Raw genomic sequence first — 24,178 nt, forward strand, 5'->3', positions numbered from 1 at the left:
TCTGAACGGTTGTGTTAGTTTATATGGTGGTTTGTATGGTGACATCACATTTGGATTGGATATTTGGATAATGAAACAAGGTGGGTGGACTCTATTGATGAAAATTAATCGTAATAATTCGTATCGTTGTGATCGATCGATAAGCAATATTGTACTTTTGAGTTGCACTAGAAATGGTGAAATTCTCTTTCATATAAGGAGTCTTGGACGTCTTGTTATGTATGATTCTAGACGATGTGAATTCATTCAGACAGTTTGTATATCCAATGATTCAAAACATGATAGTATATCTGAAGATTCAAAACGTGACATAATTTCAATATGTTCGGAGAGTTTCTATTTTCCTATCGAAACCTAATATAAGAACCCTAAAAGGGTTTTACTGCTTTTGTTTAATAATGTATTAACTTCTAATGTAATAGTGTCATAAATTTTTTTTAAGTGTTTGTTACATTTGTCATTTCATTTAATTAACATGGTAATTGATATATGGTTGATTTTTATGTTGTTAAACATGGTTCAACGTCTTTGGTGGTGACTCAGATTGACATTACAACGATAAATATAGTTATTGGTAAGAAATATGCATATTAATAAATAGTTTTAAAGTTTTTATCAGCGTCGTTATTAAATTCGTATCGTAAATGTATACTTTGGGGGCAAGAACCATACAAAGGTATTCTAATAGGTCTTGGATTCTATTTTATCTCTAAAACCTTTTCGATATATTTTTAATCCTTTTTTGCCTTTACCACATTAAAAATTGTGTATATATTTTCTTCACCATAAAAGTGATATATATATATATATATATATATATATATATATATACCGTTGGTTAGAATATTCTTTATTAATACACTTTTTTTTGGTTGCCTCTAACAATATACAACAATGAAAGCCTATGATATCCTCTTTCCCATCACTATTAGGCTCCGAGTTAAATCTTTGTTACGTTTTCAATCTGTTTTTAAGTAATGAAATGTTATAATATCCGACAACAATATGATATGTTTGAGTTACTTATAACCATAAGAAAGATACATAACTTATAACCATAAGGGAAATATTACAAACTTTTGATTAAAAAAAAATGTATATCAATGTATATGTTTGAGTTATTTCTTCTTGTGCATTACATTACTAGGAAAATATAAGCTATCCAAACATGTTTGAGTTCCATAACGAAACACATACTTGGTATGATTCGATATATAAGTTGTTGTATCGAATCGTTGTGTTTTAGGATCGTAGATGGAAAACTCATTATAACTTGGTCCATCAAAGATAAATTTATCATTCCTCGTGCAGCACAATACCGTCAAACAATGGATATAATGACTTATCGACTTATTGATTCTCAATAACAATTTCCAATCATCTTGTTCCATGATCCATATGTTCAATTCATGATTAGCGCGCTTTCCACCATATAAACAAAGGCAATCGTTCAAACTAGACAAATGAAAAGACTCATCTTCTTGCACAAATAATGGTGTTGGAAGATCCTTCAGTTCATTTGACTTCGTATCAAAGTATATAATTGTAGAAGTTTTACGTACAAAAGGCTCGATTTTATTTTTCAAAGCCCAATATACACGTCCTTCAATGCAAACTCCCCCAACACACAAAAATAACCTTAAATTAGGTTGTAATACTAAACTAGAGAGATTTTGCACTAGTATAGGGAGATTTATTTTGATCCTTGACCAAGAACCTTTACTCGTAGAATAGACAACGTAAAACGCACTATAAATCAATATAATCTTATAATCATCGGTGTCAGAATCATAACACAACCCGCAAGCATAAGGAATGTTGTAGCTATAAAGTTTATTATATGGACACTCAATAATACGATGTTGTCTAGACGATGGATTCCATAAAACAAAATTCTTGTACGCCTTAGGTCTCTTTGATAGTACTAAACCATCACATGAGCACAAAATACGAGCACGTTGGAATTTCTTTATAGGAAAATTTATTTTTTCTACGATACGATTTTCCAAGTGTATAAATTCAAATTCACCCATTGCTCTTTGTAACATTATTTTTTGACGTCCCAACGCTTTGGATTGATCGCGTTGAGCTTTCGCGAACATATTGTTATCAGAGATTATAGCATTCCACGACTTAGAAACAGATTTAAAACGTAACAAGGATGGGACAGGTACCTTAATGAGGATGTCGAAAAGGATATCATGTGGAATAACACATGTATCGTTTTCATACATGGTCTTTCGTAATTTTGTCTTCGACATTGTTATTGTTTATTTCATATTTTATAATAATGTGATGAATTTAATTTAATTATATAGAGAAGTAACTTCCATAAATAAGGACAAATTAATAGGGTTTATAATCCTTTTTCGATTTGTATTAGGAAAGACAAATAAACATGATGAATCAATTTTACTACTGTACTGCAACTCATGTTGAAACGTTAATTGAAATCGTATTTATTAGAGGGAATGGTTTAAAATAAATAATCATGATCAGTAAATTTTATATTAATTTATTTAATGTTTGCCTTGTATATAATCTCTGTATAATTTAATACACCGATTTGTATATTATTTTATACCTAGTAGTCCACGTCTCAAATATTGGTCATCCTTGCTAAAAATTATATTATTAAGGAATAAATGTTATTTTAGAAGTTTAAGATGATATTAATTACTATATATTTTTTATTTATTTTATCTTTAGTAATAACTTTAGTAATAACTAGTGAATCAAATAAAGAATTGTGCAAAGATATAAAAATTGGCAAGACTCGAGATATAAATCGTAAAATTAGTCAATTTACTCTCTGTTCGACAACAATTTTATTTTATTTTTAAAAAAAGAGTTTTAGAATGAAACAAAAACTCATCCATTTTTTTAGTAAAATTCAAGACTAGATTTATTATAAGGTTTGTTGTAGAATTTATTCTTTAGGTGACGGTTCTAACATAATTTTTAAATTTAAATTTACATATTGTAGAATTTATTCTTTAGATGATGGTTCTAATATAATTTTTAAATTTAAATTCGCAGATTGTAGAATTTATTCTTTAGGTGATGATTCCAACATAATTTTTTCCATATCTAGATGCTTGATCAAGCGCTGACATGAACAAATTACGGATGATTAAATACTAGCAATAAAAATTTACAACTTAAAAACTATTAAATTAATAGGTAAATTTAGTAATTCGATTGGTTGGCTATTTAAACTTTCACGTTAATATTTACGAAAGAAAGAAAAAAGACTTATGAAAATGCGTGAAATCTCCAAAGTATTAGCCTTATATTAAACCAAAACAAACATATATTTAATTCAACAACATGAATCATATAATTAAGATTACAACATATATTTAATTCGAACAATATGAATCATATAATTAAGATTAAATCAAATAGAGCATATCATCATTAACCATTTAATTTACAGTTTTCTAATCCTTATGTCCAATTTTGTAACCAATTGAAAACGAAACAAAGATTTAACGATAGCTATATCATTAAAAAAAAAAGGACTTATCATCTAAAAAGGCAAGTAATAGACTCTCTTTCTCTTTCTCGTCTTCCCGATTTTGAGACTCGGAAAATATAAACTATCCAAACATGTTGAAATAACGCGAAGGTTCCTAATAGTTGATATTGGAGATTCCGTAAGCAATTGTTGTCTAGGATCATATATAAAGAGTCGTGAAGCTATATATTCTTGAAAGATAAATTCACCATTTTTCGTGCAACACAATAGGGTTGTATCGTTTATAAATGTTTTGCAAATAGTGGGCAAATTGCATACTTTCGTTAACAATTTCCATCCATCTTGTTCCATAATCCATATTTCCAATTCTAGACTATGGGCATTGCCACCATATAAACCAAGACAATCGTTCAAAATAGTCGTTAAACCAAAAAATTCATTATCCTTTACAAAATCTAGGCGTGAAAGCCCCTTTAGTTCATCTGACTTCCCGTCAAAATAGATAATCCCGGAATTACTTTCTCCAATATTGTTGGTGTATGTGTAGATCCAATATACACGACCTCCAATACTAATTCCCTCATTCAAGGAACAACCATTTAGTACATTGTAACTAATTGAACTTATTTTCTTCGTCCAACGATCATTCTTCAAAGAATACATACCATAACTCGACTTATAAATCAATATAATCCTGTAATCATCGACACTAGAATCATAAAAGATCCCACAAGCATTCGGAACTTTGTCTTTATAGTTAAAATAAGGACATGCAAGAGGTTTATATTCTCTAGTAGACGGATTCCACAAAATATAAGTTTTGTATGCCATAGGGTTTTTTAGAAGAAACAAACCATCACACGAACACAATACTTTAGCTTTTCGAAATTTTCTTGGAAGAAAAATTTCTTTTGCAATTATATCTAGTTGTGAAGTTTCTAACTCTCGAAACCCAAATTCATTAGTACTATGTTTGAGTAACAATAATTTCTCACGTCTCAATGCTTTGGATTCATCGTGATGAGTTCTCTTGAATTCATTATCAGAGATCATAACATTCCACGGCTTGCAAACAGATTTGAAACGTAACAAAGATTTAACGATAGGTACCTTGATAAGGATGAGATATAGGATATCTGTTGGAACAATGCAAGTAACTTCATCAAAGTCCAATTTATTTTTTGCCATTATAACGACTTTGTTAAGGTTTATGTCCAAAAAATAAATATGTTCCACCACGTATATACTAACAACTCAAATAAAGAATACTTCTATATTTTATATTTTTAAAGTAGAGTTTTAGAAGGAAACAGATTAACTTAATTTTCACTTTATTTGTTTTCGACAATGATTTAATTTAATATAATTATTTTAGTCATTCTACCCTTCCCTAAAAGAGAGAGAATTATTGAAATATTCTTATGGCTTCCTATCGAATCGTTAATTTGAGATATTTTAATTCTCTTGTATCGGAATTATATTATGATCGCGATCGATGCAATATAAATTAGGAACTTGGAAATTAGATACCAAATGTTATAACAAACAAAGCCATAAAAAAAAATAATTAAAGATTCAATGAAATAAATAGACAAAAGTGTATGTTAATGCAAGGTGCTTTAAGTGAAAATTTAGCACCTGTATAAAAATAACAATGATCTACATTTACATAAATCTCATAATGATGTGTCTATATACTCTGGAGAAAGTATTATTCTAAGAAGCTCTTTCAAATTAGCTAGTACATGTCTTGGCCCTATACTTCTGCCTCCAATATAATTAAGAAGTTGTTCTATATCCTGCACACAGAAGAAGAAGAAGAAGAAAAAGTTAGATTGTTTCGAACTTGGTTTCGATGGAAATGCCAAAACGAAAGAAAAATAACTCAGGGGAGGGGGAGGAGAGAAGAATTAAATCGATAATCAAATGCTAAACATAATCGATAATCATGGCTGAAAGGACAAAGATGTCAATGTCTTTAGTATGAGGGGGGTCAGTCAAGTGGTTCGGCTTTTCAACTTGGAGGGTGCACACCCTCCTTGATAGAAAATATAGACATTACGAGAAGTGTCAATTGGAAAGACACTTCTCGTAATGTCTACTTTGAGTTCTACCCCCCACTACTACAAGTATCACAGCCTATACACCCGTCGAGGGTAACTCAACTCCAACTTGGCAAAATGAGCAAATTCAGTTGGAGGGCATTGGAAGCAGGGTACGTCGTGAGTTGTAGGAAGAGGAAACACATACGTGAAAGCTGACAAGAACAAACTGTAGGAATGGTAGGCTAGTAGTCACTTTTGAAACAAGCAGAGGAAGAGGTGGACGAAAAAATAAACATGATGAGAACGAAGAAGTGTCAATTGAAAGCTAGTAAAAACCCTCAGATGGAGGTAACATTAACAATCAAGTTTTTTAAGTCGTAGCATGTAATGCTTGGTAATCACCTATACGTCAAGAACTATGAACTAAGGCTACATAGTCATATGATCTATCACCCTCTCTCATGGCTAAAGAGGACAAGAATGTTAAGGGGTCGTTTGGTTGGGAAAAAGTTATCCAAGATTAATTATCATGAGATTAACAATCCTGGGATAAGTTATCCTCGGTATAAATGGTGGGATAAGTTATCCCAAACTTGGCGACCAAATAAGACACTAAAATTCTATCCCTAGATTATCTTTTAATTCTGACCCCTTAATAACATAAGCAAATAAATGACGACATAACAATATTTACTATGAAGAAAGTGTACATGAGAGGTTAGTAGCATTTATCAAGAAGAAAGGAGGTATCAACAGTCGAGATTAACCTACAAGGGCATTAAGTATGAGTGGCTGAAAAATCTCATAGACAATTTCAAGCATCTACAAGAAACTTTTGTCCTGGGCAAGTGGATAAATGGATAAAACTAAAGGAAAGAACAGAGTAAATTTTGCAAAAGATTTTAAATATTAAAAGGTTACAATATGAAAACCAATGTACTGAGGAGTGCCCCCGGCTGTCTTTCTAAGTTTCTTTATAACTTGTTATTTCTCGCTATAACAGGAAAACAAAGCTAACTTGGAAGGATCACATAACTTAGTCTTTCCCTTGTGGTGGATAACATACTACAACCCAATGCTTCATTTGTATCATGGAATCACAAAAAAAAGGTCTCCTTGGCGGTGGATAACATACTATGCGTCAATGCTTCCCTACCTCTTCGAATCAAACTGGTCAGTAATAATTGGAAAGGAATAAACTATCTTCAAACCCACTTCTTAAACTTCAAGGCAATTTCCTCAAATGTACCAAGATTAATATTTAGATGGACATTCTAAAAACAGATATCTAGATTTTTAAAAATGCAAGTGGTATCAGAGATCCAATTCCATTGAACATGTTGTATCATAAAGTTGTCTGAATAGATTGTACATGGAGCATGTTTTCTCATAAACTCTTACAAGACCCTAGCTGGATATGCAGAGGTAAGATAAAGAAGCAGACCTTATTCAGCAAGAAAACAGCATACGCCGCTCTTGTTGAGTCTTGGCCTTCTAAAAATAGAGGAAATTCCACGGGCCGTGAATTTGTGGAAACTGCGGAACTAGATGTTAAATCAGATGATGATGGCTCTACTGAAGGAGCATAATCACGGATATATGATCGAGATCCTCCAAACCTCAAGGGATAACGAAGAGGAACTTGTAAATAAGATGCAATAAGTGTGACCACCTGCATGAAGGTAGATAAGCTAGATTAATATACACTAGCAGATTAATGATAGATTACAGCAAAAGATCAACAGAAGAATGACATAAAGGAAACAACACATCACTGGTAATTTCCCTTTTTTTATCAATACAATTATCATTGGTGTATTCCACAAAAAGTAATAGAATGACTTCAATGCAAATGAATACGCACACAGAGAAGACATATGCTGATGAACTACCACAGGATAAGTTCCTGGCTTATTAGCGAACTCTCAAGATTGGATGTCTGCCTTGACTTCCCAATTGTTTTAAGACAAAAACCGACTTTGACACTTCATGATAAAAAAATTAAAACTGAATTTGACACTTCATTAAGTTGTCTGTGGATATCTGTCTGCACATGTTTTCACAATCTTTTTTGTTATGTAGAAATTTGGAACTGCAAAAGTGGAGAACTTAAATTCTACAAGTCATCTAATAATAAGAAGTGAAATATTACATTGATTAAAAACAGCCAAAATGGGAAAAATACAATTTAAACAAAGAGTCTGAAGCAAAGAGAACGAACACACATGTGCAACATATCCCAGAGCAGTTGCAGACCTCTGAACCTCCTTCTTATCAGTAAAGAAACTCATCTTAGTGAACACGGTTAAATGTAGACCCGCAATGGTCAAGGATCCGTGATCTAAAGGTTTTGACCCAGCAGAGTCACCTGAAAAGGCAAAAAGAAAACTGAGATAGGCTTGTCTACTCTTTGTTTCTTCACATTTTTAACAGATGATTTCATGATCTAAACTACAAAAACTATTACTACCAAAATAATCGGTATATTAGGCAGGAAGGCAACAGAAGTTCCAGACTCTTAACCATCAGCTAATCGGTATCATCAGCTATAGAATCCTCAAACATAACCATACTAAGAAACCAAATGAAACAAAACTTCAGGTATTTATTTCAAAGACGACATAGTAAGAAAATTGACTGCTACATTCGATAGGACAAAGCAAGCTTTCTTTTAGGACGTGAAACTAGAATGAATGCCATCCAATGACACAAATTAAGGATTGTTTAAGGCCTATTATGCACCGCTACCCACATCTTTGAAGGATTGAATTCATAAATAGGCCTATTATAACAGTAGTCCACAGTTATAACAGGTATTTTTCATGTTTATACATAACACATTCACCAGAAAAGGTTTTCCTCTCAATTTCCTCCATTAGTTATTTTAATCCCTACTGTAACTTGACTCAAATTTCTATTTATAATAAATGCATGAATAAAAGCTAAGAAGAATGATCCGCACTAATAAGGAGATTCTCAGGAGAAACGACTAGATTCTTCTTGGAGCACTAGCGTGTGTCTTCAATTTTACTTGGCACAATGCATTAAATGCAAAAATCAAGGAGACTCTTGGTCCAACTAATATAGCAACAAAACCAAGTCTACCAGGTACCAGGCAAGAGGAAACCAGAGGACTTTGCCTAGCAATCCATACGTTAGGCATTCAAATTCGCTCTAGTAATGGCCATGTCAGAATGATCTTAAAGCTTGAGACTAAAAGAAGCAGACCAAGCTCTTACACCTTCATCTCCAAGAAGTGTTTCTCGATCACACCTGCAGTCCTATTTCTTACAAGTGAAAGGTGTGGCAATGTAGTATCAAATAGTAGCTAATTCTTTTGATAAACTCTGCATGAAATCAAACCTTTTTCAAAATTTCCATGCAAGACCACACGCGTGAAAATATTGACGAAACAAGTCATCATAAGATCCATTACCTGAGCTGGAACTATTGTTGAAAAATTCAAGTTCTTGCTCAGGTGCCTGTCCAATTGCAACCCTCACAGGATAAAGCATGTGAACTTGAGACACCATATACTGTTGTCTCGTTCTGAATACTCTCTGCAAGGTTCTGAGTTGCCCATAACCCCTTTCTCCAGCTAGGGACCTACTTTCATCCTGTATGGAGAAAATGAGATTTTTCATTATATGAAGTCTCAAAAACCAGATGGAAAACAGAGAACAGTGCAAAACTTTTAGCTTAACAAGAAACTTCGAAAGATAAAAGTATGTGCAATAAAGCATAACAAAACCGACAGTTGTCAGGACAGCGCCGTTCACAGGAGTAAAACATAGGCACAGGCAGAAACTTGCAGCAGTCCAGATGACCAACTGCCCCGTGAAGTACTCAAAGGAGGAGTGATACATCAGAAGAAAAATAATTGAGAAAACTCTATTAACGGCGAATAGAGCAACATCAGAGACGAGGCCAACTAATTACTTTCGACATTAGAGAAAATATAATTCATTTTTCACGGATAATCCTATTTCACCAACAATCACTGCTTACTTAGCTCACAAACAGCCTGGAAGCTGGCCTTGAAGATGATATGGAAAGTGAAAATCCCATTTAAGGTAGCATGCTTCACATGGTTGGTGGATAAACAGGCTACTCTGACTCAAGATAATCTAATGAAAACAGGGCTTCAGTTGTGCTCCAGATGCTTTTTTTGTGGAGTTGAGGCTGAGACAATTAATCATCTTTTCTCAACGCTGTAAAGTAAACTTTGGCAGATTCTCATCAATCCAAGGGGTATCAGGTGGACCATGCCAAGGAACATACATGAAGTCTTAGCTTGTTGGAACAGAGAGGGTAATCAGTCACGCATATGGTGGACTATTTGGAGGGAGAGGAACCAGAGCTATTTTCAAGATAAATCCTGTACTTTCCAGAAACTAAGGATGAACTGTTTAGCTCTTCTATTTTTGGTGGAAGCATGAATATCCTTTAGACGTTGAGGACATTACTTGTGTTCTAGAATGCTTATGACTATATAGGCAGTAGGGTTTGCAGTTTTGACTACTACTGGTAATTACTTGAATACACCTTTTGTGTAGTTCCCTGCTTATAATATATGTGTTACGGTGTTACCTTTCTCAAAACCAAAAAAAAAAAAAGTCATTTCACAAAACCAATAGAAGCATCCGGCTAAAAAGTGCTTAAAGAAGCACATTAGGAATTTGATAGACAACCAGTTGAGCAAAACATTTTAAGTATCTAGAATGCAAGCCACTCAGAAGACGGGCTTTATCAACTGACAAGAATAAATTGGTAGGTGCTCCTCATGCTAATTGCCTCAGTATGTTAAGATTTTATCAAACTTTAAACATATACCACTTTCATGCATCTAAAGTTTTCAATCTCATTATGGGTTGAAAATAACGCAGGCGGGTCTGTAAACAGTCCTTTGAGATGGAACACATGTATAGAAGGTGACATAGATATATGCATATATAGAGGGGGGAACAAACAGATTTTAAATGCTAAGATACCTGCAAGCGCTTGCTAGCTGCAGAAAGAGAAGTCCCTGCAACCAAAAGTGACCTGATGTCATTACTAAGTTGCTCCTCTTGCTTCTTGACTTTCTCTTTGACAACTTTAGAATGCATTGACATGTTTCCCATCACTAATTTTCTAGAATCCAGTTTTTCTTTCATCTCATCAAGCTCATTCAAACGACTTAGTGACTCTGCTTCTACCTGAGAACCATATCGCCACCCGCTAACAAGCGGGCTAATTCATTAAAGCCCAAATTAAAAGGAAAGGAGAGATACTATGAGAACATAGAAATCAAAAGCATTAAAAGAGCACCATATTACTTTGATTTCTCTGGATTTACTCGCACAAAATGGTTAGACAGAACGGGAGATGAGACTACGCCCTAAAAGTATGAGAATTTACTCATTCTTTTACTCTTCATTTCACTTAAGGAATTTACCAACCCAATATTGAGGCCATAGACAAAGAGAAACAAGTTGTACCACTTATTAAGATTAAACAAGAAGAACCACTAATGGCATAACTAAAGCACAGTAAATAACGAGTAACAAAGTGCTACTTTTTTTAATGACCCTGGTTATCGGGCCAGCTTCATGCACCTCGCTTAGTTCCACTGGATACCTATCACCTACCACCAGCAACAAGTACCACTTAACAAAACTCCTATTACTACTGGTTATAAACAGGGAAACAGATACAATGCACTTCAGAAGCAAACAAAACAACGTAAAACAAAAGTGAAATTCTACTAACCAAGACTATTAAAAAGAAGAAAGCTCAAAACTTTACCTGTATAAATGACTGCAGTTTCTGCTGAACCAATTCTTTCTTCTCCTTAGCTTCATTAAGAGCAGATGTAAGACTACACAAACGAACTAATTCCTGTTCATAATCTTCCCACTGTATGATCTTCAAGTTTTTCTCTTTTTTATTCTGAATTTCCCCAGATGAAGCTACTTTCTTCGATTCCATTCACAACTAAACCAGTCGATTTTGATTGAATCTTACAATAACTCAAAATGGGTAGTAGGAAATCATGGTTTTTCTCCCACCACCATATACTTCTCATCATGGTCCTCCTCCAAATCTTGAAAATTAAGGTTCCAAAAACACCATTTTTGAAACTCAATATGCAAAATTTAAGGAGAATTTATGAATTAGGGTTTGAGAATCAAGTAGATTTGAAAAGGGGAAGATGGGTTTTGGAGAAAAAACTATGAAATTGAAGAAATTTTTGGGATTTTTGTGTTTGATTTTCACTTTCTTTGATCAATTTTCTGTAAACGTGATGAGATTTTGCTTTGAACAAGAAAAATGGTAAAGGGTTGGGAATTTCCTTTTTGTGAAAATCTCTTTTTTGACTTTTTTTTTTCTTTCTTTTTTCTATTTTTCAGCTAAAATTATGAAAATATATTTTATTATTATTTACATGGTTAATCGACGAAAATATTCCGAGCCAATTAGAAATAGTTTAAATATGTCTGTCTTTCACTTGTTTAGATCAAATTTATCTTTTTTTATTTATTTATTTAGATAAGAGATCTAACCTCGGAGGCATTATATATTGTATGATTATAGGCATATTGTGCTTAGTGCGTGTGAACAAATCTTACTGAATTCATGATATGGTTATCTTTTTTAAATATACATTCGAGAGTGTAATGAGTTGTTGTTGCTGCGTTTTTCATATGAATGTCTTATAAAAAGAATGTCTCTAGTTGCTCCCAGACTATGGTAACAATGCAAGTAATTGAATAATTTTACATGTATATATACGTGACGTAACTTTATACTATCGATAAATAATTTTAAAGCTTTTCTTGACAATGTTAAGGTCATTACATGCTCTTCACAAGCCACAAGTTCATGTAGTACTAAAAACATGGATACATAATATAGATGTATACTCTTGTTTACATAGCCCAAAAACAAGTATTTGAATATTTTGTCTTGAATTTATCTTTTATTCTATATACGAGCTTAAATTTAAGATCTTATTGTAATATCAGAATAATGATGGACCCAGAATTTTCACGAATTGAAAAAAATAAAATTAAAATGTGGGGGTTAGGACTTGAACTCAAGCAAGCTAGGAAAATTAAGCCCTCTTCACCACTGGATCAAGGGTATTACTTGTATTAGTGGGGTCAAAGTTAATATATACATATAAAATTTTAAAAATTAATCAAATATACATATATATACAGTGTCATTTTTAACAAAGTGGATTCCTATGAACCCACTTGACCCTCTATGGGTCCGCCCCTGCATCAGAACATCTTGCACATTTAGGAATACTTGACCAAATTAGAATTTGATAACAATATATTTTGATTTTGATTAACTATGAAATATCCTTAAGTATTAAAGTTAAGTCTAAAATTGTTCGCATCTTAAGTCCTTACAAAAGTTGAATGTGGAATATTTATTTATTTTAATTTAAATATATATATATATAATGTGTGTTTGCGTGCATGTGAGTGTGCACGTGAGTGTATGCGTGTATGTGCACACGCTTACGCGTACGTGCGTGCGTGGTGTGTGTGAGTACGCCCGTGCGTGGTGCGTGTAAGTGCGCCTGCCCGTGCGAGTGTGTGTGAGAATAACTTAAGATTAACTATACCTTTTTAGTGTAATAATAAAAATTTAGAAACTTTCTTAGTTACCTAGCTTGAATATCAGAAATTTAGTAATTCATCACTTGGTATATTTATGTATGAAATATTTTCTAATCAATCTGCGTAACTATACATGATTATAATTTATAGGTATGTTATGCATAAATTATATGTTTATTTGTAATTTTTAATATTATAATATGAAACTATTAGATTAGATTGTTTTAGCATATAATATAAGAGTCTGTTAAAGCTTAATTTCTCTTTGAATAAAAATAATTTTGTAAAATAAAAATGTTGATCGGCGAATCAAATTAAAATAATTGATAAGCTAAATAAGTCAACAATATTTATTTGCTACGCTAAATAAGTCAACAATATTTAATGAGTTGACAATCCCGATGTACTTGAAGAAATTTGAATTTATTATTCGCACAAATTAATAAATAAAATGGTTAAATGGCTTCTGAAAAACCTACCTATAAAAACAGAAGCTTCATACAAATTTATAAAATAAACTCTTTACAGAAGTAAAAACGGCAAGTGAGATGGCGGCGACAAATATTTTATTGCAGTGTGGCGATTGCGGAACTCTGCTTGGATCTGCTGCAGAAGCTCAGCAACACGCACAGGAGTTTTGTCACACCAACTACTACGAGTCCCAAGAAGCCATTCGCTTTATTGTTTGCTACACTTGCGGTTACAAATGTTCCTGCGAAACCGTAAGTTCAAAATTATTTTCTAAGTTGTAATTAGAATTTTTTTATTTTTAGCCTTATAAACTGCATTGGGTAAGGTATATTTACTGATAATTTTTTCTCGTTTGCCCTAATTTTGATGAATTAAGTTAACTGATATATGTTGTTGGTAGAAGGGAATAGATATCCAATCAATTTAATTAAGATGCACATAAATTAATCTATACACCAACATTTTAAATCCAAAAAAAATAAAATAAAAGGTGTACTCACTGATAATTTTTTCTTATTTGCCCTAATAAAGTTCACTCGTATATATTGCTGGTAGAAAGGGTAGATATACTATCAATTTAATCAAAATGTACATAAATTGATCTATACACCAACATTTTCAATCTAAAAAATTAAAATAAAAAATATATTTACTGTTAATCTTTTCTTATTTGCCCTAATTTTGATAAATAAAGTTAACTGGTATATACTGCTGGTGGAAGGGGTAGATATCCTATCAATTTAATCAAGATGCACATATATTGATCTGTACACCAACATTTTCAATCCAATAAAATAAAATAAAAGTAGTATTTATATGAATTTCATCACGATTTTCTTGAACATAACATGATGCATCACTAAAATAAACAAAAAATTATATTAATCAAAATTAATCTGATCAGTAATCCTGTAATTAAATAACTCAACATTCATTCAAGTATATTACTTAACCCTTCTATATGTCAAAATAGATAATATTGTACCACTTTTAAAAAATGTCCTAAAAATTCAGTTTAAGCAAAAATATTAGAAAATAAATTATGCTTGACCATATACAAATGTCTGAAAAACTTCGAAGTTAGGATAAAAATATTACATCTATAATTATATATATTTATTTGGATATCTAACTTATTTTAAAATCGTTAATCTCAAATTAAGTTTATATATAAGAATAATAAGCTACTAAAAACATCTTACTTTTTAATAAATAATGAATTATAACTTTCTACAAGGTAATTTTTTTTTTAAAACATACTATACAATATTCGAAGCTTAATTTATATCGAGTGAAGTAATTATTCATAGTTAAATAAATCAATAGATTAATCAAAATAAAATAGTTGTCAAGCTAAATTAGTAAACAATATGTTATAAAAACTACTCTAAATTTCTTTTAATTGATTTCAAAACTAAATTTAGCTTTAATCCTAATTCAACTCCAATTATAAATAATAAAAAAAATTCAATTATATATACATAAATCGAAGGAAAAAAAAAGTGAACAACAATATGGTGGAAAAGTTATTATTGCAGTGCGGCGATTGCGGAACTCTGCTTAAATCGGCAGAAAAAGCTGAAGAGCATGCTAAAGAGAATTGGCATACTAATTTTCGTGAGTCTAATGAAGAGTTTGTGTACCTTCTTTGCAAAGTTTGTGGCAAACAATGCGTTTGTAAAACAGTAAGTTATAAATTTTTTTATTATTATTATGAGTTGATTTTTGTGAAATTAGTTGTGGTGCACGTATATGTTGGGTTAGTTGTGGGAGGTGATAGGTATCTCGTGGAATAGTAGTTTAGGTTTGTATACATGTTGTTGGAGGTGATAGGTATCGTGTGGAATAGTAGTTTAGGTTTGTATACATGTTGGTTGTGGTGAGAGGTGATTCGAGCCATAGTTATGGAGAAAATTCTGTTCGGAGCGACATCCAGGAATGGGCTCTGGTGAGTGCGATCCGGATTTAGGGCTCTGCAAACTGGGTGGGAAACAAAAAAAAGGTATCTTTTAGAATTAGTTGTGCTGTGTTGGTCCTGGGTGTGGAGAAAATCCTGTTGGGAGTGAAACCCAGGAATGGGCTCTGGTGAGCGCGATCCGGATTTAGGGCTCCGGAAACTGGGTGAAAAAAAAAAAGATATCTTGTGGAATTAGTTGTGCTGTGTTGGTCCTAGGTATGGGGAAAATTTTGTTGGGAGCGCCACTCTATTGGGAGCGCGATCCGGATTTAGTGGGCTTCGGACACTGTGTGGGAAACAAAAAAAAGTATCTTGTGGAAGTAGTTGTGGTGTGCTGGTGGTGGGATGTGATAGGTAGCATGTGGAATTAGGTATCTCGTGGAGTTAGTAGTGGTGTGCTGGGTGGTGGGAGGTGATAGGTATCCTGTGGAATTAGGTATCTCGTGGAATTAGTTATGTTGTGATGATGGTAGGAGGTGACAGGTATCTTGTCGAGGTAGTCGTGGTGTGCTGGTGTTGGGAGGTGACAGGTATCTTGTCGAGGTAGTCGTGGTGTGCTGGTGTTGGGAGGTGATAGGTATCCTGTGGAATTAGGTTAGTCATGGTGTACAGTGTGCATAACTGTTGTTGGTGGGCGGTGACAGGTATCTCATAGAATTAGTCTAGGTGCTCGTACATGTTGGTGTCAGTAGGAGGTGATAGGTATTTTGTGAAATTACTTGTGGTTTGTGTAACTATAGATGTTGGGAAGTGATATCTAGGTGTATACAAAACTGGCTCGGGCTTCACGATTATTTAACACAAAAAAGAAACATGGGTGTATTTTGTACAGATTTCATTGCGATTTTGTGTTGATGTAGTGTTGTTATTGCTGGAATTACTAGCCTTGATACGTCAAATTTGGTATTATAATTGTAATTGAACTCTACTAGATTGTAATTCAATGGGAGCTAAGCTATTCAACTGTTAATATTGCTTTAGGCGATGTAGTTTACAAGATTATTTTTGGTATTGACTTCTACATTAGTAATTTGTTCGAGGACACAAATTAGGGTAGGAGGTTAGTTAGATATTTTCTCGCTTATTCTCCTATACTATTAGCCGTATTATACGTCATAATATTACTCTTGTAGTTGCTTGTCAAGTTCGATTGTTACAAATGATTTTTTTTATACTTCGATTATGGTTTTATATATAATGAGTATTGCTGTTTAGGATAATTTGTTAGGTTATCTGTAATATTTTGTCGTGATCCTTTGATAGTAAAAATACAAATCCACTAAATAATCCACCGTTAATGGTGCAGTATAATCCGTGTATTGTAATATTTATAAATAGTTTGTCTGCTTATTGAACTAACCCTTAGTTTTGATGAGAGTTCCAATATTTAAATTATGGCATTATGTTCAATTGGTGGTATAGCGTTTTCATGCGGCTCATTGGAACTTTTGGATTTTGATTATTTGAAGGAGAGCGTTATACATTCGAGAAAGTCTGGGCATACTGAATTTTATGATAGGACAGCAGAGGTGGCGGAAGAGGCAGCAAGAAGAAACAGAGCTAACATTCGTCAGATGCTGAGAGTAGCTATTGATCGTTTGGACGAGGTAAGAAATCCTAACGTGTCCTAAAGAATTTGATTTTGCTAAGATTTTGAAGTGTGTGATTTCTTGCAACTACCTCAAGTTAGTATATTATAGTATCTGGTTCTGGAAAATGTTTAGATTTGGTACATCTACGACGATGTAAGGTCTAATGTGGCTCACGTTATCTGATTTTTTCTTGATTCGGATCAATGTATTGATGAACATTCATGCTTTTTATGATCAACTTGGCCAATGTGTTAACGATCACGTTGCACCTCATCCAAAGCAATCGAGTTTCATCTGATAAAGTATAATTCTCGTTTTGTCTTTTCTGAAGTAATAACAAAAACATTTTACTTCACAGGCTGATACTTCAGAGGCAGCAAGAAGGCAGCAGCAGCAGCAGCAGCAGCTTGGTTTGCCTTCGAGACCTGTTTTACAGGAAGGACAGGTAATTCCTGTTGAAATCTGTCGATATGGTTTTGCTCCAATTTGTACATGCTTGTCCGTACTCACGTTGTTTTTTAATTAATTTTGTAGAGTTCATTGCCTCTAGCTGCAAAGGTCGAGCAGATGGCTGAGTGCTTGCGGACTATCCAGCAGAATTCCATGGTAATATTTGAGTCGTTTTAGTTCCAGAATTAAGAAGAATTGTCCTTTCATTCTTTTTTGTTTTAAACTGAGTCTTTGTCAATTTTCACTAGGATGACGCGGCCAAAGTCATGCAAGCTTTCAACTCATTGCGTATGTTTGTTAGGAATATTGCTACGAATCCTGATGAGGAGAAATACCGCAAAATTAGAATCAGCAATACTGCATTCCAGGTGAGAATATGAATTACAAAACGATTGTCCCTTGTTTTTGTTGTTTATTCAATTCTATGTTGTGTTTCTTTCTAACCTTTAAAATTCAGTCGTGAGGAAAGATTATCCATTTTATACCTCGTTAGTACTCAAATTCGTCTGTAATTGGGGTTTACTTGGTTCAAGATGTTTTCACACATGTGTAGGGCAAGTTTTTACCATCCAATGCTTCAACTCGAACATTTTCTATAGATAAAGAGTTTGATATACATTTCAAAACGTGCTCGTTAATTCTGTTTTGACATTTTGATAACAGGCGAGGGTTGGCCACCTACGAGGAGGTATCGAGTTCCTTGAGGTCTGTGGATTCGAAAGAACTACAGGGGGTGAACACTTGTACATGCAGAGAGAAAATGTGGACTTTGATGTGCTTTATTCTGCTGCAAATGTGCTCAACAATGCCATTGGAAATGCATAATATAGAAGTTAAATGTGGTGTTGTTTGTTTAGCAAATCAAGGAGTTGGAAAACATATGCTCTTGTGGAAAACAATTATTTTGTGTTTTGACATTTTGTTATCAACATATAATCTTGTTTTACTTTTATGTGATGTAATTTGATCGTTGATACATGTATTGAAGAGTCTTAAACATGTTATGAGATTTATGAGTCGTACTTGTTAAATACCTGTTTTTAATTTATAGATTTTACTAGTCATGCCTGCCTATTGAGCACATAGTGTTTCTAATCAATAGACTTTTGCGAGTCGTGCTTATTGAACATATATTTTTACTCAATATATCTTTATGAGTCATGCTTATTTTCTTTTAGCTTCTCATGTTTTTTTCTTATTAGAAGAAAAAATTAGCAATAGTATGACATTAAGTAATCGCTCAATCACCTAGTATTTCCTGATTTTATCTTTCGATATTAGAGTTTTTAACCACTTAGTATCTTCTAATTTTATCTTTTGATATTAGATTTCGCCCGATACAAGCATACATGCATAGAAACATACATGTGTACTTGTTACGATTTTCTTTTGGACGGTCAAGCCATATGAATATCGATTAATATTTTAAGATATATATCTTCGTCATATTGCTACGAGAAAAATTATAATTTATAATATTTTTTATATTTATGTTTTTTTGAATATCTGAATTTTGATTTAAAAATATCGAATCAATGTCATCAAATTTAACTTTAAACTCTCGACAACACACAACTATTTTGGAACTGAGAAACTAACTGTAATAACTATTTTATGTGTTTGTTTCTTTCATTAGTAGTGAATCTTTTCAACTTTTTCTTTGCTACAAACCTAAACAATCTTGATTTGTTCAAAATGAAAGTGATTGACAAGCTCAAATTTCCAAAAGAATCTCTCAAAATCATCAATCGTACACCCCATTATGAGAATTTCAATGAATCCCATTTCATATCTCTAATTCATAGTTCCAGAAACATTCTTCAGCTTCAACAAATCCATGGCCAAATCATTCGAAAAAACTTTTCATCCAATAGTAGAATTGTTACTCAGTTGATATCTTCAGCTTCTTTACACAAATCCATTAACTATGGTTTGTCAATTTTTAGTTGTTGTCTTGATAAAAATGTGTTCTTGTTCAATGTTTTGATTAGAGGGTTAAAGGAGAATTCTTTATTTGAGAAGTCCATTTTGTATTTTAGGAAAATGGTTAAAATGGGTGTTAGACCTGATAAGCTTACGTATCCGTTTGTGTTGAAATCAGTGACGGCATTAGGTGAAAAGGGAGTTGGTGGGGGTGTTCATTGTGGGATTTTGAAGATGGGTTTGGAGTATGCTACGTTTGTGAGGGTTTGTTTGGTTGAAATGTATGTAAAAGTTGAGTTGGTGGATTTTGCATTGCAACTGTTTGATGAAAGTTCTGAGAGAAATAAAGTTGAGAGTGTGATTTTGTGGAATGTTGTGATTAATGGGTGTTGTAAGATCGGGCGGGTAAGTAAGGCGTTGGCGTTGTTTGAGGAAATGCCTGAGAGGAATGTGGGTTCTTGGAATACTTTGATTAGTGGGTTGTTGAGGAACGGGGAGGTGGATAAAGCAATGGAGCTTTTTGATGAGATGACGAATGAAAAGAATGTTGTTTCTTGGACATGTATGATTCATGGGTTAATGCTTAATGGATTGCACCAAAAGGCTCTGGATTTGTTTTTTAAGATGGTGGAAGAAGGTGTGAAGCCGAATGGTTTAACTGTTGTATCTGCTCTTTCTGCTTGTGCTAAAACTGGGGCACTAGAGGCAGGGAAAAAGATTCATGATAATATTGTGAACAATGGGCTCCATTTGAATGCAGCAGTTGGTAATGCTTTGCTTGATATGTATGCAAAATGCGGGTATATTGAGTCTGCAAGCCTGGTTTTTAATGGATTGAAGGAGAAGGATATCCGTACGTGGAGTATTATGATATGGGGTTGGGCAATTCATGGACATGTAGATAAAGCTCTTAGGTGTTTTGAACAGATGAGATTGACTGGTACTTTCGATATACTCTTTTTTCCATGGAGTTACTTGGATTCTATAGGAAATTGTTTGTCAAAGTAAAACATTTTTTTCTAATGGTTGCAGGAATCAAACCTGATGGAGTTTCTGTCCTTGCTGTTTTAACCGGATGTTCTCATGCTGGACGGGTGGATCAGGGCCTTCAAATCTTTGATAGCATGCAGCGTCAGTTCTCAATTGAGCCCACTATGAAACATTATGCTGCAGTAGTAGATCTACTTGGCAGGGCTGGCCGATTTGATGAGGCCTTGAAATTTATTGCAAGTATGCCCTTGGAGCCAGATTATGTTATTTGGGGTGCACTTTTTTCTGCTTGCAGAGCTCACAAGAACGTTGAGATGGCAAAAGTTGCATCCGAGAAGCTCCTACAGCTTGAGCCAAAGCATGCTGGGGGCTATGTGTTTCTGTCTAATGTTTATGCAGGAGCAGGGAGATGGGATGACGTAGAAAGAGTTAGAAGTTCAATGAAGAACAAAAATGTTGAAAAGGATCCTGGATGGAGCTCAATGGAGGTGGATGGTCAATTGCATACATTTGTTGCTGGTGATAGTGCTCATACACGTAAGCAGGAAATATACTTGAAATTGGAGGAAATTATTACCGGAGCTAAACAACAAGGTTACATGCCTGAAACTGAGTGGGTGCTTCATAACATTGATGAGGAAGAGAAGGAGGGAGCATTGGGAAGTCATAGTGAAAAGTTAGCACTTGCTTTTGGGCTCATTAGTACTGGTCCTGGTGTGATCATTATGATTGTGAAGAACCTTAGAGTGTGTGGGGACTGCCATTCTCTAATGAAGTATGTCAGCAGGATGAGTCAAAGGGTGATTGTGTTAAGAGATATAAAGAGATTCCACCATTTCAAAGATGGAGTTTGTTCCTGTAAAGATTACTGGTGAACTAGTAAGTGTTGCGCGTCTTACAATGTCTGAAAATTTGCTAGTTCAGCTTGTAACTGTTCATATATGTCATACTAGACTTCTAGCAATTTTTGGAACCGTTGTTTATGACTATTGCCAATTTATTTCGGTTTACTGCTTTCAGTTGAAACCTTTTTTGATAAATATTATTGGCATCTCGAAAAGAAAATTTATCTGTCTTTCTTTTTCTATTTGGTGCTGGATGTTTTTACCATGTGTCCTTTTATGTCCTCGTCTACACAGAGATTTTGAGTTTGGAAAGACTTGCCACTAGTACTACTCATAATTTGTCAGTACTAACATAATAATATCTGCTGGAAGTGGATAAACCTAGTGAAAAATGAGTGTAGTTAAAAGGCAAGCATAAATATTCTTCTCCAATTACAGTTCTAAATGCTTTATCTGCATGTATATGCAGATCCTGGATTTTCTTACTGTTTTGTTGGCATATATTTGAAGGTTTTGTTTCATTTATAGTTTCACTTAGTCTTCAAGATGCCCTGTTCTCTCTATTGACTATGGACTCTTCATTTTCTCTGAATCTTACAAATCCACCATCTTCTAGATAGCAGGAGTCAAGCATCCGATACATATCTTGTGTTCAGTGCCAACACTTATCAAAGATGGAATCTAAAAACAGATGAATTATAGATGAAGTGTCTATCGTGTAGTCCCCTCAGCTCCCATGTGCAAAGACATGATGTTACATCATACTGTTAGCGAAGGTAATTTTATGTCTACATCATTCAGTTAAGCCTTTCATGCTTTGTTAAGTCGGAATTTACAGATCTGGTAAGAAGTTCAGACTTCACCAAGTGATGAATTTTGTTACTCTTTATTATTTCTTATGAGGAAATAGCGTAATTTAACTACATGGTGCTTATCAAAACGAAGGACGGTTTGATTTAAATTACACGGTATTTAACTCTACGTGTTCAAACTGCTTACAGGGTTTGACAAGACTTTTCCTGTTCTCCTCATTGTCAGCATGCTTGCCTACTTCTGTTTACTGGAGAAGCTTTTGGTGAGTAAAGACTACACCTTAATGTCATCATATTCCAGAAAGAAAATCTTAAAGAATGCTTGTTACATGCTATTAGGAAAGGATCATGTCGAATGATTTGCAAGTTTGTCATAATTCTTTTGTTTCTTGTGTGGAAAACAACATGGAGAACTAGATTGTTATTGGCATTGGGTAATGTATTGGCATGTGTCTCTCGTTTGCTTTCTGTTTTGTTGTGAATTGGCTTATGCAATATCTGCTTCTTTCACAAGTATTAGAATGCAATTTAAAAGTGTCATTTCAGAAAACTATGTTGGCTAAGCTCACAGTCACAAAGCAGAGAAATTAAAATGGATTTTGTCAATGCTATTTATTTGGTCACATTTTAATAGGCATTTACATGGTTTATGCTAAATCATCACTCATTTTTCTTCGCTAGTATATGTGACTACTTTCTTGTGACTGGTACATGGTTTCAGTTAGAGGTCATCGCCTTTTCAGCATAGACAAAGCTCAGTTTTTGGCGATTGGGCTGAAGTTAAGAATGTCACTTGTTGCTCCAACTGCTGAAAATTCACATATCCAAGAGAGACAATAGTCGTAACGGATGTGGCATTTGGCATCATTAATGTGTATGGCAACTTGAATAACTACAGTAAGGAGTCTAGTCTTCTGTGCCCTTGTCAAGCAGGAACTGTGTCACCTGTTTAGTAGGACAGGTAACAACGCAAACCCCATACTTGCCCGGGACAATACCACAGTCCGATAATGTGAAGAAATGGACCTCAGCCCTAACTTAACCCCAATAACTAGCTAATGAAGCGAGGATAGTCCAAAACCACTGGCAAATAACCAGGTCTCACAACGACGAGCACACTCAAGGCTGGACAACTGGAGTGTGGACAATATAACAAGAGGATCCGACGTTGGATCAACCAAGATTTGGACATGAGGTAGTGATAATCATGTGCTTAGTGATTTGCAAGTTTGTTACATTTCTCTTGTTTCTTATGTGGAAAAATAGATTCTTATTGGCATTTGGTAAATGTATTGTCATGTCTGTGTCATTTGCTTTATGTTTTGTTGTGAATTGGCTTATGCAATAATATCTACTTCTTTCATAAAAATGAATGTGATTGGAAGTAAATCAATAGTTTCTCATCCTTCGATTTCCCGTACTATCGTATCTTATACTTCGTTTATCGCACTATTTTTCTTAAGGAAAAATGACAAATATATCCCCGAACTATCGTAAATGTTATGCAGATACCTTTCGTCATATTTTTGGGACATTGGTGCCCCTTTCGTCCAAAAACTAGAGCGTATATGCCCTTCAGTCTAACAAAAGATTAGATAGGGACACGTGGCGCAATCTTATCCATCAATTCAATGTCAGGTCGGTGAATAAGATTATCACACGTATCCATCAATTCAATGTCAGGTCGGTGAATAAGATTATCACACGTGTATGTCTGTTAATATAAAGGGTATATATGCTTTAGTTTTTGAACGACAGGGGTACTTATGTCCAAAAAGTATGACGGAGGATATCTGCATACCATTTACGATAGTTTAGTAGTATATTTGTCATTTTTCCCTTTTTCTTATCAATAAATATGATAACATAGAATGTGATAAATAGTAATTTGTTTTTAATTGTATAAAAAATATAATAATGAACAAAACAAAGTAAACAAAAGATCTGCAACTTTATTTATGGATCAGAAAAAAAAATTACAAAAAATTAACTAGTG

The 24,178-nt window shown here is 33.8% G+C and overlaps 3 protein-coding genes across 7 annotated transcripts; 2 read left to right on the top strand and 1 right to left on the bottom strand.

The window, feature by feature from the left end:
- Positions 1–5,035: 5,035 nt before the first annotated feature.
- Positions 5,036–11,889, bottom strand: LOC107029205 (UV radiation resistance-associated gene protein). 3 transcript variants are annotated; one of them, XM_015230568.2, is made up of 6 exons: positions 11,314–11,889; positions 10,518–10,746; positions 8,963–9,143; positions 7,752–7,894; positions 6,971–7,198; positions 5,036–5,280 (listed from the first exon to the last, which is right to left on the bottom strand). In XM_015230568.2, the coding sequence occupies exons 1-6, from the start codon at positions 11,367–11,369 to the stop codon at positions 5,158–5,160; spliced, it is 960 nt and encodes a 319-aa protein (XP_015086054.1). In that variant the 5' UTR covers positions 11,370–11,889; the 3' UTR covers positions 5,036–5,157. The 3 variants fall into 3 exon arrangements, with proteins under 3 accessions (XP_015086054.1, XP_015086052.1, XP_015086053.1); XM_015230566.2 differs by having other exon boundaries at positions 10,518–10,724; positions 11,314–11,888; XM_015230567.2 differs by having other exon boundaries at positions 10,518–10,758; positions 11,314–11,503.
- Positions 11,890–13,663: 1,774 nt separating this feature from the next.
- On the top strand, positions 13,664–18,643 carry LOC107030588 (UBX domain-containing protein 1-like). 2 transcript variants are annotated; one of them, XM_015231853.2, is made up of 6 exons: positions 13,664–13,864; positions 17,040–17,177; positions 17,521–17,607; positions 17,697–17,768; positions 17,861–17,980; positions 18,276–18,643. In XM_015231853.2, the coding sequence occupies exons 1-6, from the start codon at positions 13,691–13,693 to the stop codon at positions 18,435–18,437; spliced, it is 753 nt and encodes a 250-aa protein (XP_015087339.1). In that variant the 5' UTR covers positions 13,664–13,690; the 3' UTR covers positions 18,438–18,643. The 2 variants fall into 2 exon arrangements, with proteins under 2 accessions (XP_015087339.1, XP_027775364.1); XM_027919563.1 differs by lacking the exon at positions 13,664–13,864 and adding an exon at positions 15,105–15,298.
- A 545-nt stretch (positions 18,644–19,188) lies between these two features.
- Positions 19,189–23,491, top strand: LOC107029733 (pentatricopeptide repeat-containing protein At1g04840). 2 transcript variants are annotated; one of them, XM_015231177.2, is made up of 5 exons: positions 19,189–20,475; positions 20,568–21,404; positions 21,987–22,146; positions 22,372–22,445; positions 22,904–23,491. In XM_015231177.2, exons 1-2 carry the CDS (start codon positions 19,227–19,229, stop codon positions 21,398–21,400), a joined length of 2,082 nt encoding a protein of 693 aa, XP_015086663.2. In that variant the 5' UTR covers positions 19,189–19,226; the 3' UTR covers positions 21,401–21,404; positions 21,987–22,146; positions 22,372–22,445; positions 22,904–23,491. The 2 variants fall into 2 exon arrangements, with proteins under 2 accessions (XP_015086663.2, XP_015086664.2); XM_015231178.2 differs by having other exon boundaries at positions 21,994–22,146.
- The last annotated feature ends 687 nt before the right edge of the window (positions 23,492–24,178 follow it).

Source organism: Solanum pennellii, chromosome 9, assembly GCF_001406875.1.
Source record: "Solanum pennellii chromosome 9, SPENNV200".
Taxonomy (NCBI): domain Eukaryota; kingdom Viridiplantae; phylum Streptophyta; class Magnoliopsida; order Solanales; family Solanaceae; genus Solanum; species Solanum pennellii.